Raw genomic sequence first — 22,753 nt, forward strand, 5'->3', positions numbered from 1 at the left:
ACTACATTTCTACTCATACCATGTTAGAATTTAGAATTTAGATTGAATTGGATTGTAAAGTAGACTAGAAAACTTGCTGCTCGCAATTTCAGATGAATAGGGAAACCAGTCTGGTTAGATGATACAATAGCAGTGAGCAGACAACCAGTCTTAATACTTTATTGACGATGACCCACTTAACCCCAAATCAATGTGCATATTTTTAAATCGTTGCTACATTGAACTACAAACCGTATTTTTCAAGAAAACAATTTATTTCTAAATGTTGAAATATTAAAGAAAGTCTTTGATTTCGACCAACACTCACGAATCATAATAATTGTTTAGATCTATTTTTGTTTGCGGATAAATGACTAAATGAAGATCTGTTGTTTGGCTTTCATCGAGAATGGTTTAAAAGTCAACGGCGAAAATGCCTGAGGAACACATTCAGAGACTCAAAACTCTTTTGACTTAGTCTTCTAAGAATTTCACAAATCAGCTTTTATCATTTCAGTTTATTTGGTTACCCATTCCATTCTTTATTTTATAGTTAATATATTTGGAAAATGAGTCGACAGCAGCCTCGCAAAGACACAAAAATGCGAATCAGAGCATTTCCAGTAAGTATAAGACCACATAGAAAGTCCCACTCATATATCATTAAACCAAAATTACGTATTTTTTTATTGCAAATCCTTGTAGACACTTATTTTCGAGAAAAAAATAATATTTGGATCATGAAATAAAATGGCGGACGGAAGTGGCATAATGAATGTAAATAAAGACGTCTGCTGCATGGGAAACTCTATGAGGACTTCTAGTAGGCCTATAGTTAGAATGTTCAATCGACAATTAAATACAACCAATTAAGATATATTAAACTGTCATCAACTGTAATTGTACACATTTTATGAGTAAGACAGTTGTGTGCCAAGCTGTCCCACAGTCCTGCCATATTCTGGACTTTCTCTTTGCTAGTGAATTTTGAGGGGAACTTTGAGACCCATTTTTATTATGACATATCAATTAGATCTTGTAAACATTTTTAACTTTTAATGAAAATTTCATACCAAAATTGGATAAGTTTAAAAATTAAGCACAATACTGTTATTGAACTTATCGATAGTACATCATTTCTAGAATCATGTCTTTCTCGTACGCCTTTATGTATCATAACCAGATTGATAGCGAGTCTGTATCCTGATCTATTAAAAGTTTTCAGCACTTTCAGAATCATCATTCTGTAGGGTAGTATAATGGAAATAATTTATGTTCTGTAAGTACGTAATTTTAATGTTCCTGCCACTGAGGGAGGGTGACCATCTCACAAGTTTTTAATTTTCAAAATATTTTGTGCATTATAAAACTTTTTCACACGTTGGCTCAACATGTGTTGGAAATTACTGTACCTACATTTTGGTAATGTGGTGATGGAAGTCCCATGACAGATTTAACTAACTACTGCATCCCTGAAGTGACATATTTTTTATGTAATCAATATTCAATTTTAAGTTTAAATATTTCCTTTATTCTTTCTAGATGACAATGGATGAAAAATATGTTAACAATATTTGGACATTGCTGAAAAATGCCATTCAGGAAATCCAGAAAAAAAATAACAGTGGACTTAGTTTTGAGGAGTTGTATAGAAATGCCTATACCATGGTATTGCATAAACATGGAGAAAAATTATACACTGGTTTGCGTGATGTTGTCACAGATCATTTAGTTGACAAGGCAAGTAATACTAATATTTGGTTAGGAGAAATATATGTCTTATTCAAGCTGGAATACTGGACCATTATTCTAGCAAGTTTTCATAACAGTGTGTTCATAAAAGATATCTTTCCCAAAATTAAAAGATAACATTTTGTGAAATGAGTGCTAGTATAAAACTTAAAATCCAATTCCCCCTGGCTTTTTTCATGAAAATTTGGAAATTGATGATGTTAGATGGTGTTTTTATTAAATTTATCATTGACAGTAAGTAAACAAAGTTATTAAATTATAATCTGTCTATATTAACAGATAAGAGAAGATGTTCTTTCAGCATTGATCAATAACTTTCTGCAAACGTTAAACAGTGCATGGAATGACCACCAAACATCAATGGTTATGATAAGAGACATACTGATGTATATGGTAGGTATATATAATTATTATATCCCAATCACTGTCAGAGTGTATTTTAATGAAAGACTGCAAACAACTTGTTTTCCATTTCTCTATCGTTAATAACTCCACTTGTGTATTAAGCATGGATTAGCTGTTTGTTCATGCTTCATAGTTTTGAAGTTGACTGTAACCTTATTTCAGATCTGCAACACAGTCACTTCCTGTTTGACAATATGCTAAATTTTTATCATACACACTGGTCATGGAATATCTTGTTACATTTTACTCAGACTCTTTATTCTCAATTTTATCTAAAAGATAATGTGTTATTTCGATTGGAATTTCAAAATGATGTCAGTGAGTTCATCAGTGTAAGCTATTTTAAGATAAGCAGAGCAGTCATGTCTTGTTTGATGATTATTTGAATTATCATTCTACCAGCTCAGCATGGATTTTTCTTTATGATAAATAACCAGTGGGTGTATACTTTTAAGACATTGCAAATAACTTTTTACATGAATAAAAAAATCATGGCAGATATTGTCATGACATCATCGAAAGTTTTATAATTTTCCTATAAATATCAATTTATTTTGGGTTTAGGACAGAGTGTATGTTCAACAAAATAATGTAGACAATGTGTACAATCTTGGACTGATGATATTTAGAGAGAAGGTTGTAAGACATCCAATGATAAGGGACCATCTCCGCAGTACATTGTTAGAAATGGTAGCAAAAGAAAGAAGAGGAGAGGTGGTCGACAGGTAAATTAGTGAAAATATAGTCACCAGCAAAGATAATGACACAAATCCATTAGTTAAAAACTCTTTATATACAATTAAAGACATCATACTCCCTCCTTAAAGGGAAGGCAGATGCATTTGAATTGAAGTTTGTAATGTTCTTAGTTCTCAAAATGACATATCTTTAAAACAAGTAACTATCAGCCATTTTTTAATCATGAAAAATATAGTCATTTGTTCTTGAACTTTGTTGATGTGGACTCAGTTGTCTGTTGAGTTCCAGAATTGTTTAATTTATGGTTTTACTGAAAGTTAGCCACATGTAATCTGTCCATGGACAAAGTTATAATTATCAACCTGATTTTGTTCAACTATGTTGCATGTTACATGTACATGTATTTGAGAAGTTACAAGGACTGTTATGTTTTTAGAATAGTTTTTTTATGAAGAAATCCTCATAGAATAGGGTCTCACTCGAAAAATTGGGACGGTAAGTCCCTATTGGATATTATTATTTTATTTTGCCAAAATATATTTTATGTTGATTGTTTTAATGTTTTTTTTAGGGGAGCTGTTAAAAATGCTTGTCAGATGCTGATGGTTCTTGGCATAGACTCCAGAGCTGTATATGAAGAAGATTTTGAAAGACCATTTCTGGAGCAAAGTGCAGAATTTTACAGGGTATATGCATGTCTTTGATTTAAGGAGGGGAAGTTTTACCCTTGTTGGTCCATACGTCCTGAAACTGGTTTCCTTTCTTTAACTTTACTTTGTCTCAACCAAGTGTTATGAATCTTTAGACTTATACACAATGCTTATTACAACAAAACAAATATCAAATTTGAATATTCTAGACTTGCACCTCTTTACAAATGAGAAAAATGCTGAATTTTTCATTTCTGTTCTCTACTAAAGTTTCTATTAACCAAATGTTATGAATCTTATACACAGTGCATATTACCACAAAATATGGATCTATTTAGAATTTTGGTGGCGTCACTTTTAGCATTCTAGAGTTATGCCCCTTTAAAAATGGAGAAATTGCTAAATTTTTCGTTAGCATTTTATTTACTTAAGTTTGCCTTAACCAAATGTAATGAAACTTCTACACAATGCTTATTACAACAAACCTCAGATTGAGTACAAATTTTGGTAGCATCACTTTTACCGTTGAGTTATTTCCCTTTATAATGTTACATGCAAACATATTATGCTTCCTATATAGTAGAAAAAGAAAAGTCGTATACATCAAAATTTTCAACAAATATATCATCATTTTCAGGGGACTTCAAATAGAAGTTTTTGCCTTTAAATGTTTTTTTACCCAATTTATTTCAATATGAAGAAAAACTGAAAACAGCATTAGTCTATTGAATATATATTGATGAACACTTTTACTCAAAGATACATGCTCTATCAGATATTTTATTTTTTCAGTCTGAGAGTCAAAAGTTCCTTGCAGAAAACAGTGCTTCTGTGTATATAAAGAAAGTGGAAGCAAGAATTAATGAAGAAGCTGAAAGAGCTACTCATTATTTAGACACTTCAACTGAAGATCCTATTGTTAGAGTAAGTATAACTTGAAATTCTGTAGATGTAAGATTTTCAATATGCTAAAAAACATGTTCTCATTTAGACCGTGATTTATTTTCTTTTCATATGTTTAAAAAAAAAGATGAAGTTTACAATTGAATTATTTTATCAACCACATCATGGCACAAGTCATAGAATTTTCTAAGTTTTCAGAGTGATTATTTCAGGTATTGGAGGAGGAATTAATCAGTAAACATATGAAGACAATTGTAGAGGTAGGTTTATGTTTTGTTCTGTATTCACATTTTGTATAGATGGAGATAGTCCTGTTTGTTAGTCAAACTATTCAAATAAACAGTGTAAATATTATTCAGTCCTGCATGAATTATAATGTTTCTTTAAAGAGAACTTTGTTATAAATATTCATGGGAGAAAATGGTAAATGGAAAGACAGTTTATTACCAAGAAAAGAAAAACATACACTGATTATTTATTGATTCTTTCCTGCAATGAAATTGTTTATTAAGAATTATTCTGATTAATCTAATGTGATTAAATGAAGTTATTAACCAATCTATATTTCCATACAGGAAATTAGATGTAAAAGAAGGTGCAAACAAATTTTTGACTTGAATTTAAACAAGGCAAAACATAACTGGAATGCAACCAAACAATAAACAAATGAACGGTTCTAAAAATCAGAACAATTGAGCAGGAACTTGTGCCATATAAAAAGACTGATTTAACTGAAAAGAAACTGTTTTGTATTGAAAATGTTACTTTTAAAGTACAATTGATATCTGTATCGTATGATGTATATTTCAAAACTGTTTAGATAAAGCTATTAAAACCTTATAAATGTATCTGTATTTGATTTGTAGATGGAGAACTCTGGAGTTGTTCATATGCTGAAAAATAATAAAACAGATGGTAAGATTTTTGATAGATTCATATTCATCAGATTATAATTTTATGTGAAGATAAAAGTTTCTCAAAAAACATATTTAATTCGAAAATTCAAACTGTATACGCAAAAACTGCTGCAAAGAATTTTAACCTTTGAAATTGTTGTCACACACTAAAACCCCTATGGTGATTTTGAAAAGTTGGCAGGTATGTATAAGATTATAAAAATTAACATTGAAGTAGCAAACTCCTAAAAGACATTCTGTGAATCAATAAAACAGCAACTTGTGGTACTCAACAATAGATAATGATCTGCATATCTCATCAATTCTGAACTACTAAATCCAATTTGAATTTTGAATTAAATAAATCAAAACTACCAAGTATTTGCCATTGATATATTTTTTATCACCAAAAACGTACATAGCAAGCACAAACTTGGTAGATCTGAAACAGAATGTAAGGGTTTACTGAGATTAAAGAGGATTGGTAATATTTAAGAATAGAAAGTCCTGTGGTCTGTCTGAATTAAAAGTGAGCTTAATCCTGGTCAGCTGTATGGGCAATGAAAAAAACTACCTCAATTAAGGCTTACTTTTATATTTTATATTGAAATGTTATTTTTCAGATTTAGCTTGTATGTACAAGTTGTTTATACGTGTATTAAATGGTTTGAAGACAATGTGTGACTGTATCAGTGTGTACTTAAGGGAACAAGGCAAAGCTATTGTATCCGAAGAAGGAGAAGATGGTAAAAATGCCATCACATATGTACAGGTACTAAAATAAGGGAGATTAGATATAGATGTCAGATTAATAAATACAAATGAACAACACAATTAAGCCTTCAACTTTGGGCCAATTACAGGTATTAAAATAAGGGAGATAAAAAATAGATGCGAGATAAATATTGACAAGCAAAAACACAGTAAAGCCTTCATTTAAATCAATGTTAAAATTCTCCTAACAAGTACGAGACAAATGTTTTTAATGACATTTGGAGACATACAGAAATAAGAACAAAAATGAACGTCTTATAAAAAATAGGACATACATGTATGATTCTAAACACATTGTTTTAATTTTTACCAGTTAAAAATTGTGAATAAAGAATTATCTTAAATCATTGCACATTATTAATGCCAATCTGAAAAAATCTGTAAAAATAGATTTAGATTAATCTTGCCATCTAAACAGGTATTGAAGTTACAAGATTTTGATTCAAGTAGAAATACATGTACATGAAATTATTCATCAAGTAATAATTAGATGATATAAAAGATATGCATAGTTTAATTCATATTGCATCAAGTTGATTAATTATAATTTTATAATAAAATCAGATTTAAGCATATACATTGAAATATTTTTGCCTTATAATTTCAGAGTTTGTTGGATTTGAAGGATAGATTTGACCATTTTCTGCATGAGTCTTTCGGTGATGATAAGCAGTTTAAACAAATGATCTCTAAAGACTTTGAATATTTTATTAATTTGAATCTTAAGTCCCCAGAGTATTTATCACTGTTCATTGATGAAAAATTGAAAAAAGGAGTCAAAGGAGTAAGTATTAATTCGGTTCTTGATGTCAATAGTTGTAAATATGTTTCTCACTTTTAAAAATATCGAATTTTTTAGCATTTGTGAACATGAAATCCAAGCAAGTAGGAAAGATACTTTCAAAACAGTATAAACATGCATTAATGCAACTCCGGAACATTGTGAATAAAATGTTTATTGTTCATATAAAAGATTAAATCATGGCAACATTTTAAAAAAGGATTACTAATTGACAGAATAGATGTTTGCTTATTATTGATATTCTAAATAATTATATGCAGTATTTCTTGGTAGACTTTTTAAATTGATACATAAGCCATGAAGTTCGTTTTACCTGTATGATCATGTGAGCTACTGTCATATGTCACATCCATGTAAATCAGCATCAACTTTCATAAATATCTCATCACAAACCATGGATCAAAATATATCCTTTATTGCATTTTTAAGTTTTAGCCAAAAACAGTAAGCAGTTTAGTAGCAAAATCTAGTACATGTCACACTTACGCTAATAAAAAATGGTTTTAAAAAAAATGTTTTAACTGCTGCAATAAATCCTTATTTTTCTTTGACCTGCCATCTGATAATCCATTTCAAACCAAACAAAATAATACACTGGTATCTTGTTTGCTAGTAGATGTTAACTTGCAATCAATTCTACAACACTATATTACTATATTTCCTTTAAGTACATAAGCATTGATTCAAATACAGTTGTTTGCTTCACAACATTATTAGTTTTTTTCTTAAATTATTGACTTTTGACGTCCTGTAAGTGTAGAAACAGTCTCAACTTGTCTTTGTTTTTTTCTTTGTAGATGACAGAACAGGAAATAGAAACAGTGTTAGATAAGAGTATGGTGTTATTCAGGTTCTTACAAGAAAAGGATGTATTTGAACGGTATTATAAACAGCATCTTGCTCGTAGGTTATTGCTCAACAAAAGTGGCTCAGATGATTCAGAAAAGAATATGATTTCAAAATTGAAGGTAAAAATTATTTCAATACATTTTTGACTTTTAAAGATACCTTATAGATATTTGAGATGAAAGATATCTTAACTATTGGTGTTTTGGTGTCATTTAAGTTCCTTATCATCTTTCTTTATATGTTAAGCATTATCTTTTTGTTCTCACAACTAATGAAACATATGTTTGTTTAGATAAATAAGGAGATATGGTATGATTGCTAAAGCCCTGGTCACAACAAACCTACTACACATCTATACAGCGCCACAACATGAAATTTGGTCAAATTGCGGGTCATCTGTGGTCGTCGTAAGACAATGGCACGACAGTCTCACAATATTTTGAGCATCATAGCGCTGTCGTGTGATGAAAATTGGACATGCACCTTTTTTGCACTGATTTTTTATTGTGTCACTGTCTTGTGGCTGTCGTGAAGGTGTCTTACAATCGTCGTGCGACTGTCATGCGATAAACAGATTGTCGTGGGTATCAATAAAATGCATTTTAATCAAACAATCGATTACAAAAGAATGTTTGGAAAATCATACCGTCTACCATTTAAACAAGATGACGATTATGCTTGGCCCTGCTGAATAAGCGCCTTGGCGGACTACAAGAAGAGAAAAATATGGTCCTGTTAGAGTTGATTTTGAACCTGTGAACAGTATAGGAACCAGCAAAACACCCGACGTTGGTGAGTTAGGCAATGGATTGAACATGCCTGATGTTTGGGCAGTATAGTACACTGATGGACGAGTTGGAGAGGGAATCTGCTGGTGATTTCGTTGAATTCATGCATATATAGCCTTGCATGTTTCAAGAGCTTTTGTTGAGAGTTGCATCAAAGTCGCGCGACAGTCTTATGACAGTGGCCTGATAGTGATACGACAGTAACATGTGCATCCCATGACATGAAAACCTGAAAATTAGCCCAAAACAACTCACAATTGTTGTACATTTATCACACGACTGTCACATGACCGACTTGCGATACACACACGACAGTACAATTACATTTTTTTTGTTCTGTCTTGTACCCATCGTGGAACCATCTTGGACATGTCGTAGCTGATGTGACCATTCAAAATATTTTTTTTGTCATTTTGCACGACAGTGCCCCGACAACTATTTTATATATCTTCCACAACAAAAAAATCGTACAATCTGTTGTGACTGGGTCTTAATGAGACAATTATCCAGTCATGTTTATATACTCAAATAAAGGTTTAACATATGGCTTTTTACAATGAGCAAAACACAATACATATTTGAATATATTAATTACAGGGTCTTGACTTGGTACAGGCACATAAAGGTTGTCATGTGATTAATCATGTTTGTACACATACTCCCTTTGTACATTTAGTTTGTATAGTTGCAAGAAAAAAGAAATGAAATATAATTAAGCAAATGTCCATAAGTGCTTTTACTTTTAAAGTGAAAAAATGTGAAAAATGCTATTGAGGATTTATAACTGAAATGATTGAAATAATTGTATTATTTTAATAGCCTTGTTATCTTTATACGTTTGTAGACTGAGTGTGGATGTCAGTTTACATCCAAGTTAGAAGGAATGTTTAAAGATATGACAGTATCTAACACAATTATGGATGAATTTAAAGGTTTCTTAAGTACAGCGCAGGTAAAGTGTGTTTCTTGTCTGAATAAAGATTATGGTTTAATGAATTATAAAAATATGATTATATAATTACATATTTGTATTAAAGCTATAATTTTGGAATGTGTAAAAACAAAACAAAGTGGTTGATGATGAAAACCAATATTCCCATTGTTTACCATGTTTACTGAAAGAGCTACAATTTTAGTTTCTAGCCAATGATGACTTCAAAACTTGTTCCCATTATAAATCAGACAACTTAGTGCTTGAAGTGTACATGTGTTTTGTTTGGGTGTATAATTTTTCCCATATTTTTCTTCTAAATCAGATGATTCCTATCTTTATATATGGTTCTGTTGTTAAATTGACATTGTATTTATTTTTATCTATAGAATGAAGAAGAGGTATGGCCACAATTAGTCAATTTCTAAATTATAATTATAAAAGAAAACATTTCTCAGAAATTAAATGAGAAACTACAAATTGATTTATTGTGACCTGATTTATTTTTAGATTAAACTTGTTTACTGGTTGTTAAACAGTATATTTATGTTGTCTGCAAAAGTACATTGATTCAGGAATTATAATTCAAGAATGATGGCACTAAAAAAAGTGGAATAGGAATAGCTTTATGAGAACTTAACCTGATTAGTATAATACTACTTTTCTGATCATTCTGGTGTGACAATTGTGAATTAATCATTTATTTTCAAAAATGGGGAAGATTTTTGTGAATTGAATGAATGTAACAGTCCATCAATCATACTGTACACATCATTGTTTTTGTTTGATTGTAGGAACTAAGTTATTGCTTGAGGACCAAGCACATTTCAGATTTCATTGATTAAGTGGGATATGGGAAAAATTCTAGAAATGACACACATTGAGCCAATGTACTTTCGACATTATTATTTTATTGTTATATGTGAAGATACAGAACATGCTACAATTCAGTTTCATAAAGAAATCAAAATTTATTACTGCAAATTTAACATCTCTTGAGCTAAGAGATACAGTAAGAATTAACACACAAATAATTTTGTAAATGCTATATCGATATATATTTTTGATAGAACGTTTTTAAAATGATATGAAATAGCTAATTTTTAATAATAAAAAATAAAATTGTAGTTGATCTACCACTAGCAGTTAATTGATTGATTGATTGTTGGTTGCTTACTAGCAGTTAATTATTGTGATATTCTTTTAAACAGTATCCTTTTGTTTGACAGTAAGTCATGTAATATTTATTGCAGGTTAATCTCAGTGGGGTGGATCTTACTGTGCGTGTATTAACGACAGGGTTCTGGCCTACACAGTCAGCAACACCCAGATGTAATATACCTAGTGCTGCACGTACAGCCTTTGAAAATTTTAGAAGGTATGAATAACCACTATTAAAAGTCCTTATTTAGATGAGGAGTTCTTAATTTGATCTGTAGATGGCAAGGGGCATTTTAGGTTGGTGAGTATTGGAAGGGGTAGGGTAAACCATTTTCATCAGTTCTCTCTGTCCATCTGTTGTTGACACTTAATATAAAAACTCAAATTTGCTTCAAAGAGAACTAATGTAATTTAAACACAACATTAGGGTTGAAGGAAGAGCACCCTTTAGATTTTCATTCAGAATTTTTTACAAATCAACTAAATTATCTCAATTAGTACACAATCTAAGGTTAAAGTGTAAAGATGTTATAAACAATCTTAAACAAAAACTTGACCTAGTAGAAAGGTAAAATACATGTATTAACAGAATGTAGGACCAAAAGTGATCATAACTGAATACTAATTCATATTTAGAAATGTTTTTTATTTTACTACAAGGCCAATTAAAATTAAATGATAGATTTTCATCCCCGCCCGCCCCTCAAAAATCGTGCCGCCCCGATTTTTTTTATTTTTCAAAATTTACGATTTCCGGATTTTGTTCATTTCCGTTACCGATATCCGTGTCGAAAACTTCGTTTTGTTAACTTCCGGTAACAATATTCAACATGGTTTTCGTGATTCTTAGAGTAAAATGCGGTGTAAACGAAAAGAAAGCGTGGTATGCTACGAATTTCAGTGATGAAAAAACCATTTTTGATTTGTATAACGAGTTCGCGTCTGGAAATCTGGACAATAAATCGCCTGTGAACAAAATTCAAAACTCTAGAATAACGGCACATATTGGAACAAAAAAAAGTGAATTGAATACGGAAATCGATCCTAGCACAAAGTTGTGCGACGCGGTTCCTTGCCTTGGCCCCTACATAGAATACAGAGTTAATAAAGATGTAAATGAAAACTGTGAAAAAAAATGCTAAAGCTGATGCTTTTACTATATTAATGCAGGGGGCAAATAAAGCTAATCATCTGCCTAACATAAAACATGAACTTAACCAAAAGAACAAATTATTTAATGATATAATTGAGTGGCTAAGGGCACAAAATGTGGGCTTTTTGTCAACTAACAAAGACAGTCTTGGGGTGAATTTGGTTAATACGTTAACAGACATTTTGTGGTATGTGGACGGTAACCACCATACATTAGCTAGCCAAGCATGTGATATTCCCGAAGCACTGACTCATTTTAATGGGTACTATAAACCTGAATTAAGAAAGAGAAAGAAAATTGATTCAACTAGTCTTCAAGAAAACATTTTACGCAGTCATTCAACTGCACTTTTACTTCTTACGGAAAATGGCTTTTTAAAACGAGAGAAGTGGTTGCCAATAAAAACTATTCTTTTAGAATTTGGACAAAATTTGAAAAAGTATGCTGATTTTTTAGTTTCGCAGCAGTACAGAACAGAATGCAGTGCTTGAAAAAAGTTTTCCAAGGGGACAAGGAGAGGTGGGAATATTTAGCACCTGTCTCTAATATCAATCCTACAAAGCAAGCAAGATACAATTTATTACATACTGCTATTATACATAGTGACTTTTTTGCTCCTATTGTGGTCAATAACTACAGTCCGGGTGAACCAAACAGAAGATATGACTATTTCAAAGGCCTAATAGTACCTGTAAAATGCTGTCAATTTACATACACAGGATCACTCCCGGTGTATCACAGTCGGGCAATGCGACGTGAATTTCTTTCTTTGTTTGGTCGCACAATTTCAAATAAATCTGCGTTTCTAAGAGAGGCTTATAGACGTCTGACTGGGGACCAGTCTGCATCACTTACAGCATCACAGACAGAGGTTGACAGGCGAATTAGTGAAATTTTAGACAATGAAGACTCTGAACTTATTTGTGACTTAAGACTTAATAACCGGGGTCAACCCGAAAAGTATAATGAATTTCTTTCAGAATGCCAAAACTATATAAATGAGAAGCTTGAACTAGCTGTAGATGACAGACGGCATGACAAAATTGATAAGGGGGGTGATGTTATAACTCATTTGGCAGATGCGTTTTCAGTTAGAGATCTTTATGAACAGGTTAAAGCTAAATTAGCTCCAAACATTTTAGTCCCTTCACAGCAATGGTTGCGTTGGCAATTTTGGCCACGTCATGCCAATTTTCAATCTTCTCATAGATATACAGGCAAGTTAAAAGTAAAATTTATGATTCAAAGTCGCCAATTTAGAAAGACTCATGTAGATATGCATTATGCTTCTGCTATTTTTAGGTACCAAAAAGAGTTTGCAATAATGTATAAACCATTTTGTAATTTTGTGTGTATGGATGATAAGCACAAATTAAAAGTTGGGGAGCCTGGATATCCAGTTGCAACTGTGGAAAGGGGGAAGCAAGTCATTGTTGCCATGGGAAAGAAATTTGAGGTTGCTGATCACGACTTCACAAAATTTAAATAACTCCAAGTGTAAATTTATTTTCAGAAATTCCAGATGAAATTGAACAAACATTTTATGGTGGGCAAGTTTTTTTTGGTGTGAAAGAAACAGCATTTCAATCTTCTTCCCCATGGCGACATGCAACTGAAATGTCTAAAATTTTGAAAAATTCATTTTTAGAAAATGGTATGATCAAGCCCATTTTAATTTTTTACAGCGATGGGGGTCCCGACCATAGATTGACATATGTTTCAGTTCAAATGTCTTTGATTTGCCTGTTTCTTATATTTGATCTTGATATGATTTGTGTTGCTAGAACCCCTCCACAAAATAGCTGGAAAAATCCAGCTGAAAGAATAATGTCTATCTTGAACCTGGGTTTCCAGTCATTAGGACTGATGCATGAAAAAACAGAGCACTATGAAAAACAATTAGATTCTGCAAATTCATTAGGTGAAATTAGAAAACTAGCAGAAAAATATCCTACTATTGAGGAAGAGGTTTTAGACTCGGTTGAACCTGTTCGTATTTTATTGTCAAATGTAATAACTAGGCTCAAATGGAAAGATAAAAACTTAAAGGTATTTAATCCAGCAACAGAGGGTAAAATATTTGATCTCAGACGAGAAATATTGAAAATAGACCAGGATATTAAAGTTACAGATAGTACTCAGCAGGATATTAAAAAAAGAAAATTGTTTGTCAGTTTTTTTAATGATCATTGTAAAATTGCTCAGTACATTTTTAGTGTAAAAAAATGTGGTAAAACATCATGTCATGTTTGCAAAAAACCTCGTTTAAGTAATGAAATGTTTGAAAGACTTTATCATCTTCCAGACCCAGAGCCACTTAATTGTGACAAATATAAATCATTTGATCAGTTATATGGAAAGCCAACTTCAGAGAAGTATAGACCATCACTCGTTGGTAAACCATCATCTGAACATGGATTACCATTTTCTCCATCTTCTCAGTACGCTAAAAATGTTGAAATGGTTGTTCTATGTTCCGATTGTGATAAATCTAGAGTTCTTTACTCCAAAAAGGTAGTAAGGGGTGTCAGAAGGACACAACTATCAAATTGTTTAACTGATATTCAGTACACATGAGGTTTTTCATTTGGTGAATTAGATCTTGAAGAAGAAACCCATGTTTTGAAAACTGTTTTTTTTTAAGAAAAAACATAACATGTAACTGTACTATTGAATTAACGTATTATTCTGCTGGTTTTGAAGATGTTTGTTTCTTTTGTGGAACTGATGAGCTTGAACCTGCTGAGGCAGGTGATGAAGATGAAGCCAAAAATTATTATCCTTTATGCACTGGTTGTAAAGATAATGGTAAAAAACTTGTTGAAAGACGTACTAGGAACAAATTTAATCCTAAATAACCATTTTTTTTTTATAAATGATACAATATTGTTACAAAAATGTCTGAACTCTTTGTTTTAATATATATTTATGTAATATAAGTATCAATAATTTTCAATATATTGCAATTCAATGTCATTTTTGTTTTGTTTAATAAAACAGATAGTTTTATTTGAATTTAGCTTTTATTGTCATTCACTTTGATATGGTCAAATGTTGGATAATTTTCCCACTGGATATTTGTCAGAGAAATGAGATTTGAATCTTGTAACATGAGATGGATCATCTGATATTGAAGACTATTTTTGTCACTTTGAGATGTCTTTTGGTCAGTTTAATTCTGAAGAGATTGGAAGTTGAATTTTATGTGCAGCAGCATATGTCTGGAATAAAATATAATACATGTATAAATAAAGAAGATGTGGACTGATTGCCAATCAGACACTATTCAAAAGAGACCAAGTAACATGGAAATTAAGAACTATAGCCAAGGTTATCTTATGGCCTTTAATAATGAGCAAAATAAGCCATTTTATAACGTTTATATATTTATAAAACCTTACAAAATAGTTTCATATGAAATAAAAAATAAAAAATAAAATCCTCCCACCCGCCCCATTTTTTTTCAAAAGTTGGATGAAAATCTACTAATTAATTTTAGTTGGCCCAATGTTAAATTTTAACTTTTGAGAATAAGTGTTTGACGGTACATGATGTCCAGTTGACATATGTTCTAGTTTAATTATATCTCTAAAGATTGGATGATGAATTAGCAAGTGCATTTACAAAAAAAAATTACATGATTATATAATAATGGTTTCTATGTTTTGTCTTTATGCCCAAAAATATTAAAATCTGTTGACTTAAAATAAAAAAACAAGTAATTTCAGAATGTGACCACAAAGATTATCAGTTGAATGCTCAGTTTAACAGAGTCCAACCTAAGAAGTACTTGATAAATGAGACTCCTCTCTTGTTTTAACTTTCAAATGTGTATACTTTAGTAGCCCCATTATCCTGTCATTTGAAGTTACCCCTCTCTTTTATTTAAATACAATTATGTAATGCTTGACTTTCACACTTTTTTAAGCAACTACAAAAAATAGAATGTTTGTCTGATATGTTTGTCAATGATCAAATAAAAAAGGGAAAGGGAGTTAAACACAGCAATTGATTGTTCACTTTTTTCCAATACAGATTCTATTTAGCAAAACATAGTGGTAGACAGCTTACATTACAACCACAGTTAGGAAATGCTGATTTAAATGCTACTTTCTTTGGTGCCAAGAGAGATGATGATTCAAGTGGTGCTAGCAGCTCTAAAGGTCCCAGAAAACACATCATACAAGTATCAACATACCAGATGTGTGTACTTATGCTCTTCAACAATAGGGATAAGTGGACATATGAAGTAAGTTCATTTTAGTGGTAAAGTTTGTATTCATGCAATACAATGCAATCAAAACCCTGATAGTTATAATTTTTTTCCTGATGTATATTTTGAGATAAAAATAAGTAGAGCGCATTGAGCACAACATTCTATTCATCATATTTTTGATATTTCAGAATACTTTATATCGAATAACTATATACTCAAATATTCAAGTTATAATGTGTATTTGTATAACCATGCAATCATGCATGGTGCTTAAATCTATAGCTAGTATCTTCCTAAAAAATACCAATATCATCGTTTAGTATTGAAATTGGAGTTATCCTCCTTTGTATATAATTGTTGTTAAACCAACTTTAATAGTTTCTCCCATTCCAATGCTTAAAAGCCTTAAAACAATGTAATCTTTAGTCCAACTTCAAAATGAATACAATCTTGCAGTGCTTGCTAGCACTTCAATGATATTATTGAAGCTTGACCACTGTTTTATAGTTCAATGCCCTCAAAAATTCAAACAATGCAGCAGCAGAAGGCAAATATTTAAAAATGTGAACTCTTGTTTTTAAAGTTTCTTCGTTTGTAATTTAACTATAACGAAGAGAAAAGTTGATGACAGGTGTTTGAATGAAGCATTTTACTTTAATTCTATGGCCTAGTGCATCCAAAACATTAAACTTAAATATGCTAAAATTTAAAATACTCTTCTTCAGGAGATAAAAAATGAAACTGATATACCAGAGAAAGATTTAATAAGAGCTGTACAGTCTTTAGCAATTGGTAAAATTACTCAACGAGTTCTACAAAAAGAACCAAAAACAAAAGAAATAGGTAAGTCAAAGCCTTATCCTGAATATGTTTACTTATTTAATCTGTGCTTTCAATATTATATTAGTTAAACACATTCAGTTACAATTGTTTTTTATGTGTTTTATCTATCAGGCTTTTTTTGTGATTTAATAAGATTGTTTTAATGTAAAAAAAATCCCATTTTCTCTTTAAAAATAGTGCAATTGATGATGAAATTTTATGATATTGTTTACTTTTCAGAACCTAGTCATGTTTTAAGTGTAAATGATCAGTTCACATCCAAATTGTTTAGAGTCAAGATTCAGACGGGTAAGCCAGTAAAAATACTAAATAATTTAGCACTGACTCCACTTTGAATAATGAAATAATTAAGAACTTTCATACATAAATCTTATAAATGAGAAAGATGGTTAACATGCATGAAGCAATTTTTCAAGTGGAATTAATAAATAGTGTATTGAAATAGAACATTAATCACAAAAGAACAAAATTGGAATAGAATAGGAGGAATACTTAACAGTTTATGGAGTATGGATTTTTTTATCAACTAGACAGCTCAACTTATAATTTAGATGCAGTTTTTCAGAAATAGTTTTTTGGAGTATAACTTCACCAACAAAAATAAATTTCTACAGATACTTTGTTTGAATAAGAAAAATATTATAAAAACTATTTTGATTGTTTCAGTGGCGGCAAACAAAGGTGAAGCAGAACCAGAAAGAAAAGAAACAAGAACTAAAGTAGATGAAGACAGAAAACATGAATATCCTTTAGTATTAATCATTAAAGCATTGGTGCTTTACACCAAGTGGCTGACATTACACAGAAGAAACTTCCAACATCTCCTCACACAAACAACATACTTTCTTTGATTAAGTTTGCATACATGAAATAGATATACAGCCTTAAAAACCTACTGTTTATTTACATAGCTCACCTTCATACTATCCAAGATTTATTTTAAAGATGGAGCCTTAATACTTTAATTCTTATGTATTTAGTTTGAAGCTAGTTTCAAGGATTTGGACATGCAAGCTATAACATCACTAACAAAGATAGCATATTTACTTTGTCAACAAATCAGAATTCTTTAAACTTTGTTTTTATAATAGAAATATATAATCTGAATATATTTAATGATTCCTTGACTGCAATGTAAGATTGAAGCTGCATTAGTCAGAATTATGAAAGCAAGGAAGAAATTACAGCATAATGTCTTAGTAACAGAGGTAATTATAAATGTCTTTTTTAATAGCTATTCAATACAGTTTAATTTATTTGCTGTCTTTTTTTGAGAAGTTGATTATCTCAACAAGATTGTAACGACAAGGATCACAAATTTTATATAATATCTTCAGTCTAGAAGTGTTAGTTAATAAAGTAAATTACATTACAAAACCTTCAGATTATGAGTAATACACAAGTACATTTAATTTTAGTGTACAGAACAGCTTAAAGCCAGATTCCTGCCTAGTCCAGTAGTTATTAAAAAAAGAATTGAAGGTTTAATAGAGCGTGAATATTTAGCAAGAACACCAGAAGATAGGTATGTATTCAAATTTAATGGATTTAGTAAATATTTAATTTTGTCATTGTAATGGTATTTCAGCATTCTCACACATGGGAGGCGTCACTTTTTCAGTTCTTGAGTTGTGCCCCTTTATAAATGGAAAATTGCTTAATCAGTTGTTTTAATTCTCTAACTTAAGTTTGCCTCCCTTAAAAATGTTATAAAACTTACACACAATGCTAATTACCATAAAACACCGATCAAGTTCAAAATTGGGTGGCCTCACTTTACCTTTCTAGAGTTATGCCTCTTTACAAATGGAAAAATTGTGGAATTTTTCATTTCGATTCTTGAACTTCAGTTTTCCTCAAACAAATGTTATGAACCTTATATACAATGCTTATTACCACAAAACACAGATCAAGTTTGAATTTTGGTGGCATCCCTTATCCATTCTTTTACTTCAGTTTGCCTCAACCAAATGATATGAAACTACTACACAATGCTCATTACCACAAAAAACAGATCAAGTTTGAGATTTGGTAGTGTCACTATTACTGTTCGAGAGTTATGCCCCTTTACAAATGGAAAAATTGCTGAATTTTTCGTTTCTGTTTTCTAACTTGAGTTTACCTCAACCAAATGTTATAAAACTTATACACAATGCTTTTACCACAAAACAAAGATCAAGTTTTAATTTGGGTAACTTCACTTTTACAGTTGTTGAGTTATGTCCCTTTATCAATTAATATGCAAGTATGTCTTTATCGTTCTATGAATTGTTTGTTTTTATTTTCCAGAAAAGTATATACTTACGTAGCTTAAGAAGAATATTTATTTAAACAACAATTTGTGAAAGTCAGTGAACATTAGTATACTATACTAATGTTTTTACATGGAATTATGCTTGCACCAAGAGGGGGAATTAAATCCATGAAGAGTTGTCTACGAAACCTGCATATTAAAGAGAGTCTCAGATCAGAAAGCCTTTGTCAGCCTAAATATTGCAAAGACTTTTATGTAGTTCATACTAAATACTATTTATTTTAAGAAGAGATTGTCCAGATATGTATCTATGCAGTCTGTGCAAAGTTTTCAATTTTCTTAATGTGTTAATATTTTATCTGTTTGAATCAGAATAAATGGCTTTTTATGAATGTGGGAAATCACTGGTGGCACTGATCATTCGTGTAGGTTATCGATTGTCATATTGACTGTCATGTAGTCATATTTTCCTAATCAGACAAATGTTTAGAAGTTCCCCTCACTCTCAGGTGACAAATTTTATATTTCTATTTAAGAAAACATTTCTGTTGTTTTATTAATTTGAAATTATTTTATTATTATTTTTTGACACAAAAAGTTGTGAACAGATTCTACTTTCTTCATTACCTGCTATATTTAAATGTTTTAGATTTAACTGTTTTGTTTTGTCTCTGAATATTTGAATAACATTACCAGCCATTGAATGGTTAATAAATATTTCTTGTGACAAAATGGTCAGAATTTTATCACAGCATAACTTACAAATGTCATTTACTTTTCTTTTGTGTTTAATGGATTCAAAGAATATGTGTAAATAATCAGTAGGTTATTTGTTCGCTTGAACAATCATATGATATGTATAACTGTGTGAAGCTTGATTTGGAAGATGAATGTATGTATGTATGTTTGTATGGCAGTTCATTGGAATATATGAAGGGAAAGTAGAATGATTTGTATGATTGCAATGTGTTACACTGTTTATATTTAAATTCTTCTGTTAATTTTAGGGGTATTAGATATTAACGTAACATAGACTTTGACAGGACTGCATCCCATCTTTGAAAGTTATCATTCAAATGTCTAGAATGGTTTATTTTCATTAGATTTGTCTTCTATAAAATGACATATAAATCATCAAATATTCAGTTATCTTCAAGTCAGTTGAAAAATAATGGTTTAAACTTTCATAATTTACTGCCATTAAAACCCTTTCCTCTCAATAAAACAAATCATCAGGTTAAAAGTATAAATGCATTGCGAAAAAACAAATGTTTCATCAATGAAATTCAAGTCAGATATTCTCATGAATATCCTTTTTATATTAGATACAATTTTTTTCAAGTCTGATAAAGTTTTGTCGTAGGCAATATATTTGAACTGAGGCACTACACAGGCGTTGAAAGGCGTCATTATGGAGGAAAGATTTAAAAAACAAGGCATTTTTCTAACATTTTAAATTTGCATTGTAATTCCTGATCACAGGAAATAGCTGATCAATTTTTTAAAACAATACAATATTTTGCCAGTTATTTTTATTTTCTTAATCTGTGGAATAAAACATGACTATTTTGCAATTTTCTCAACATGTTTTAGTTCAAGACTGAATACACTTTCAATAGAAAAAATAAAGGCCCTTAAAACACACTTTTGGTATGAAATAAAGACTTAAACATAGTCATTATACATGCATGAAGATTAAAGAACAGTTTTTTTTGTCAACTATGTATAAATAAACAGTTCTTAGAATATTTCAGAGTTAAATAATATAATGGAAATGCTGTTAATATATACCTTTTATAAAATAAAGCTTACACATCAACATACAAAATTAACATCGAGTGAAAGGTTAACAAAATATATATCATCTAAGAAATGTGATGAAAAAAAATAATAATGTACAAAATTTAAATCATGTTATAAATGTACAAATTTCATGAATTGGAAACTAGTCATTTTACAGCTTAATATTATACAGAGTTATTTTGTCCCCTAGATCCAAGAGATATATGTTTGACAAATTTCTTGGTTTCTTTTTACTGCATCTATAAAGAGCAGCATGAAAAAGAATATGGTTTGTCATAGAAATTTACACATGGCATATTTTTTACATTAGTGACCATAAAACTGAATGAATAGAAACAAAAGTGATGCTGTCAATTATTGGAGTTTAAACTGTATCTATGTAGATTCAAAGAAGATTTTTTTTTTAAAAGCAGATTGCCTATAGTAGCAAAATTATCACAGAAAAAAACTTATACATTGTTTATATTGATAAACATTTACAAACATTATTGAACTAAGGTCATGCTTCATATGCTTTTAAAAAAAAATCATTATTTTACGAAATATCAGCGAAATGTTGCTACTTTTTTGTTCTGGTTTGAAATAAAAGTATGTTGAAGTAATAGTTGGGCCAAGAAAATGTTTTGATAATTTTTTTGGGATTGTATTATTTTAAGTGAACTGTTATGGCGTATTTGATCCATACTTCAATTAGTATGGTGTCGGCAATCATTATGATGTTGAAATTTTAAAATGGGGAAACATTTTCTCCACAAAAACTCATAAAATAAATGTGATAACTTAAATTTTGTGTTGTTTTCAGTCATATTATTACTAGATAATAGATTGTCCTGTAATTATTAGAAATAAATTTGTCATATTCATAGATATAAGAAGATGAGGTATGAGTGCCAATGAGACAACTCTCCATCCAAGTCACAATTTATAAAAGTAAACCATTATATGTCAAAGTACTGTCTCAACACGAAGCTTTGGCTCACACCAAACAGCAAGTTATAAAGGGCCCCAAAAAATAATTAGTGTAAAACCATTCAGACGGGAAAACCAGCAATCTATATAAAAAACAAGAAACGAAAAACAATTATGAATCACATCAACAAACCACAACTACAGAACATAAGAAACCTGACTTACGACAGGTGCAATCAATTGCCGCAGGTTTAAATGTTTGAATGGTACCAAACCTAAACCTGGCTCACACCGAACAGCATTAAGCTATATAAATTATCAAAGGTACCAGGATTATAATTTAATATGCAAGACGCATACATGAGACTCATCAGTGACACTCAAAATAGTTAAAAAGCCAAACGGGTACAAAGTTGAAGAGCATTGAGGACCCAAAATTCAAAAAAGTTGTGCCAAATACGGCTAAGGTAATCTATTCATGGAATTAGAAAATCCTTTTTTTTTCTCGAAAAATTCAAAGTTTTGTAACAGGAAATTTATAAATATGGCCATATATATCTTGTCAACACCGAAGTGCTGACTACTGGGCTTGTGATACCCTGTGGGACGAAACGTCCACCAGCAGTGGCATCGACCCAGTGGTGTAAATAGTCATCAAAGGTACCAGGATTATAATTTTATCCCCAGACGCGTCTCCTCTACATACGACTCATCAGTGACACTAATATATATAAGCCAAATGACGTCTTCAACACCAAGCCTTGGCTCACACTGAACAGAATTAAGCTATATAAGCCAAAGTACGTCCTTCAACACGAAGCCTTGGCTCACACCGAACAGCAAGCTATAAAGAGCCCCAAAATGACTTGTGTAAACCTATTCAAACAGGAAAACCAACAGTCTAATCTATATTTAAAAAAAACGAGAAGCGTGTATGAACCTCACCAACAAATGACCACCATTGAACAACATGTTCTTATCTATTG

The 22,753-nt window shown here is 30.8% G+C and overlaps 1 protein-coding gene and 1 pseudogene across 2 annotated transcripts; both read left to right on the forward strand.

Moving 5' to 3' along the window:
* The first annotated feature begins 337 nt into the window (after positions 1–337).
* On the forward strand, positions 338–21,643 carry LOC139514481 (cullin-3-A-like). 2 transcript variants are annotated; one of them, XM_071303802.1, is made up of 21 exons: positions 338–602; positions 1,522–1,719; positions 2,011–2,124; positions 2,701–2,861; positions 3,407–3,521; positions 4,278–4,409; positions 4,601–4,648; positions 5,255–5,303; positions 5,908–6,056; positions 6,666–6,842; positions 7,658–7,828; positions 9,342–9,449; positions 9,818–9,829; positions 10,682–10,806; positions 15,778–15,991; positions 16,684–16,801; positions 17,021–17,089; positions 17,468–17,542; positions 17,939–18,009; positions 18,220–18,326; positions 19,091–21,643. In XM_071303802.1, the coding sequence occupies exons 1-21, from the start codon at positions 549–551 to the stop codon at positions 19,113–19,115; spliced, it is 2,292 nt and encodes a 763-aa protein (XP_071159903.1). In that variant the 5' UTR covers positions 338–548; the 3' UTR covers positions 19,116–21,643. The 2 variants fall into 2 exon arrangements, with proteins under 2 accessions (XP_071159903.1, XP_071159904.1); XM_071303803.1 differs by lacking the exon at positions 9,818–9,829.
* Positions 11,706–14,319, forward strand: LOC139518178 (uncharacterized; annotated as a pseudogene).
* Positions 21,644–22,753: the final 1,110 nt, after the last annotated feature.

This window comes from Mytilus edulis, chromosome 3, assembly GCF_963676685.1.
Source record: "Mytilus edulis chromosome 3, xbMytEdul2.2, whole genome shotgun sequence".
Classification (NCBI taxonomy): Eukaryota; Metazoa; Mollusca; class Bivalvia; order Mytilida; family Mytilidae; genus Mytilus; species Mytilus edulis.

Bases quoted from the DNA above. Each gene is read 5' to 3' on its own strand.
- LOC139514481 (XM_071303802.1), top strand. From the start codon at position 549: ATGAGTCGACAGCAGCCTCGCAAAGACACAAAAATGCGAATCAGAGCA. The intron at 6,057-6,665 runs GTACTAAAATAA...TTATAATTTCAG, and splicing joins ATGCCATCACATATGTACAG to AGTTTGTTGGATTTGAAGGA. The intron at 17,543-17,938 runs AATATCCTTTAG...GACTGCAATGTA, and splicing joins AGATGAAGACAGAAAACATG to AGATTGAAGCTGCATTAGTC.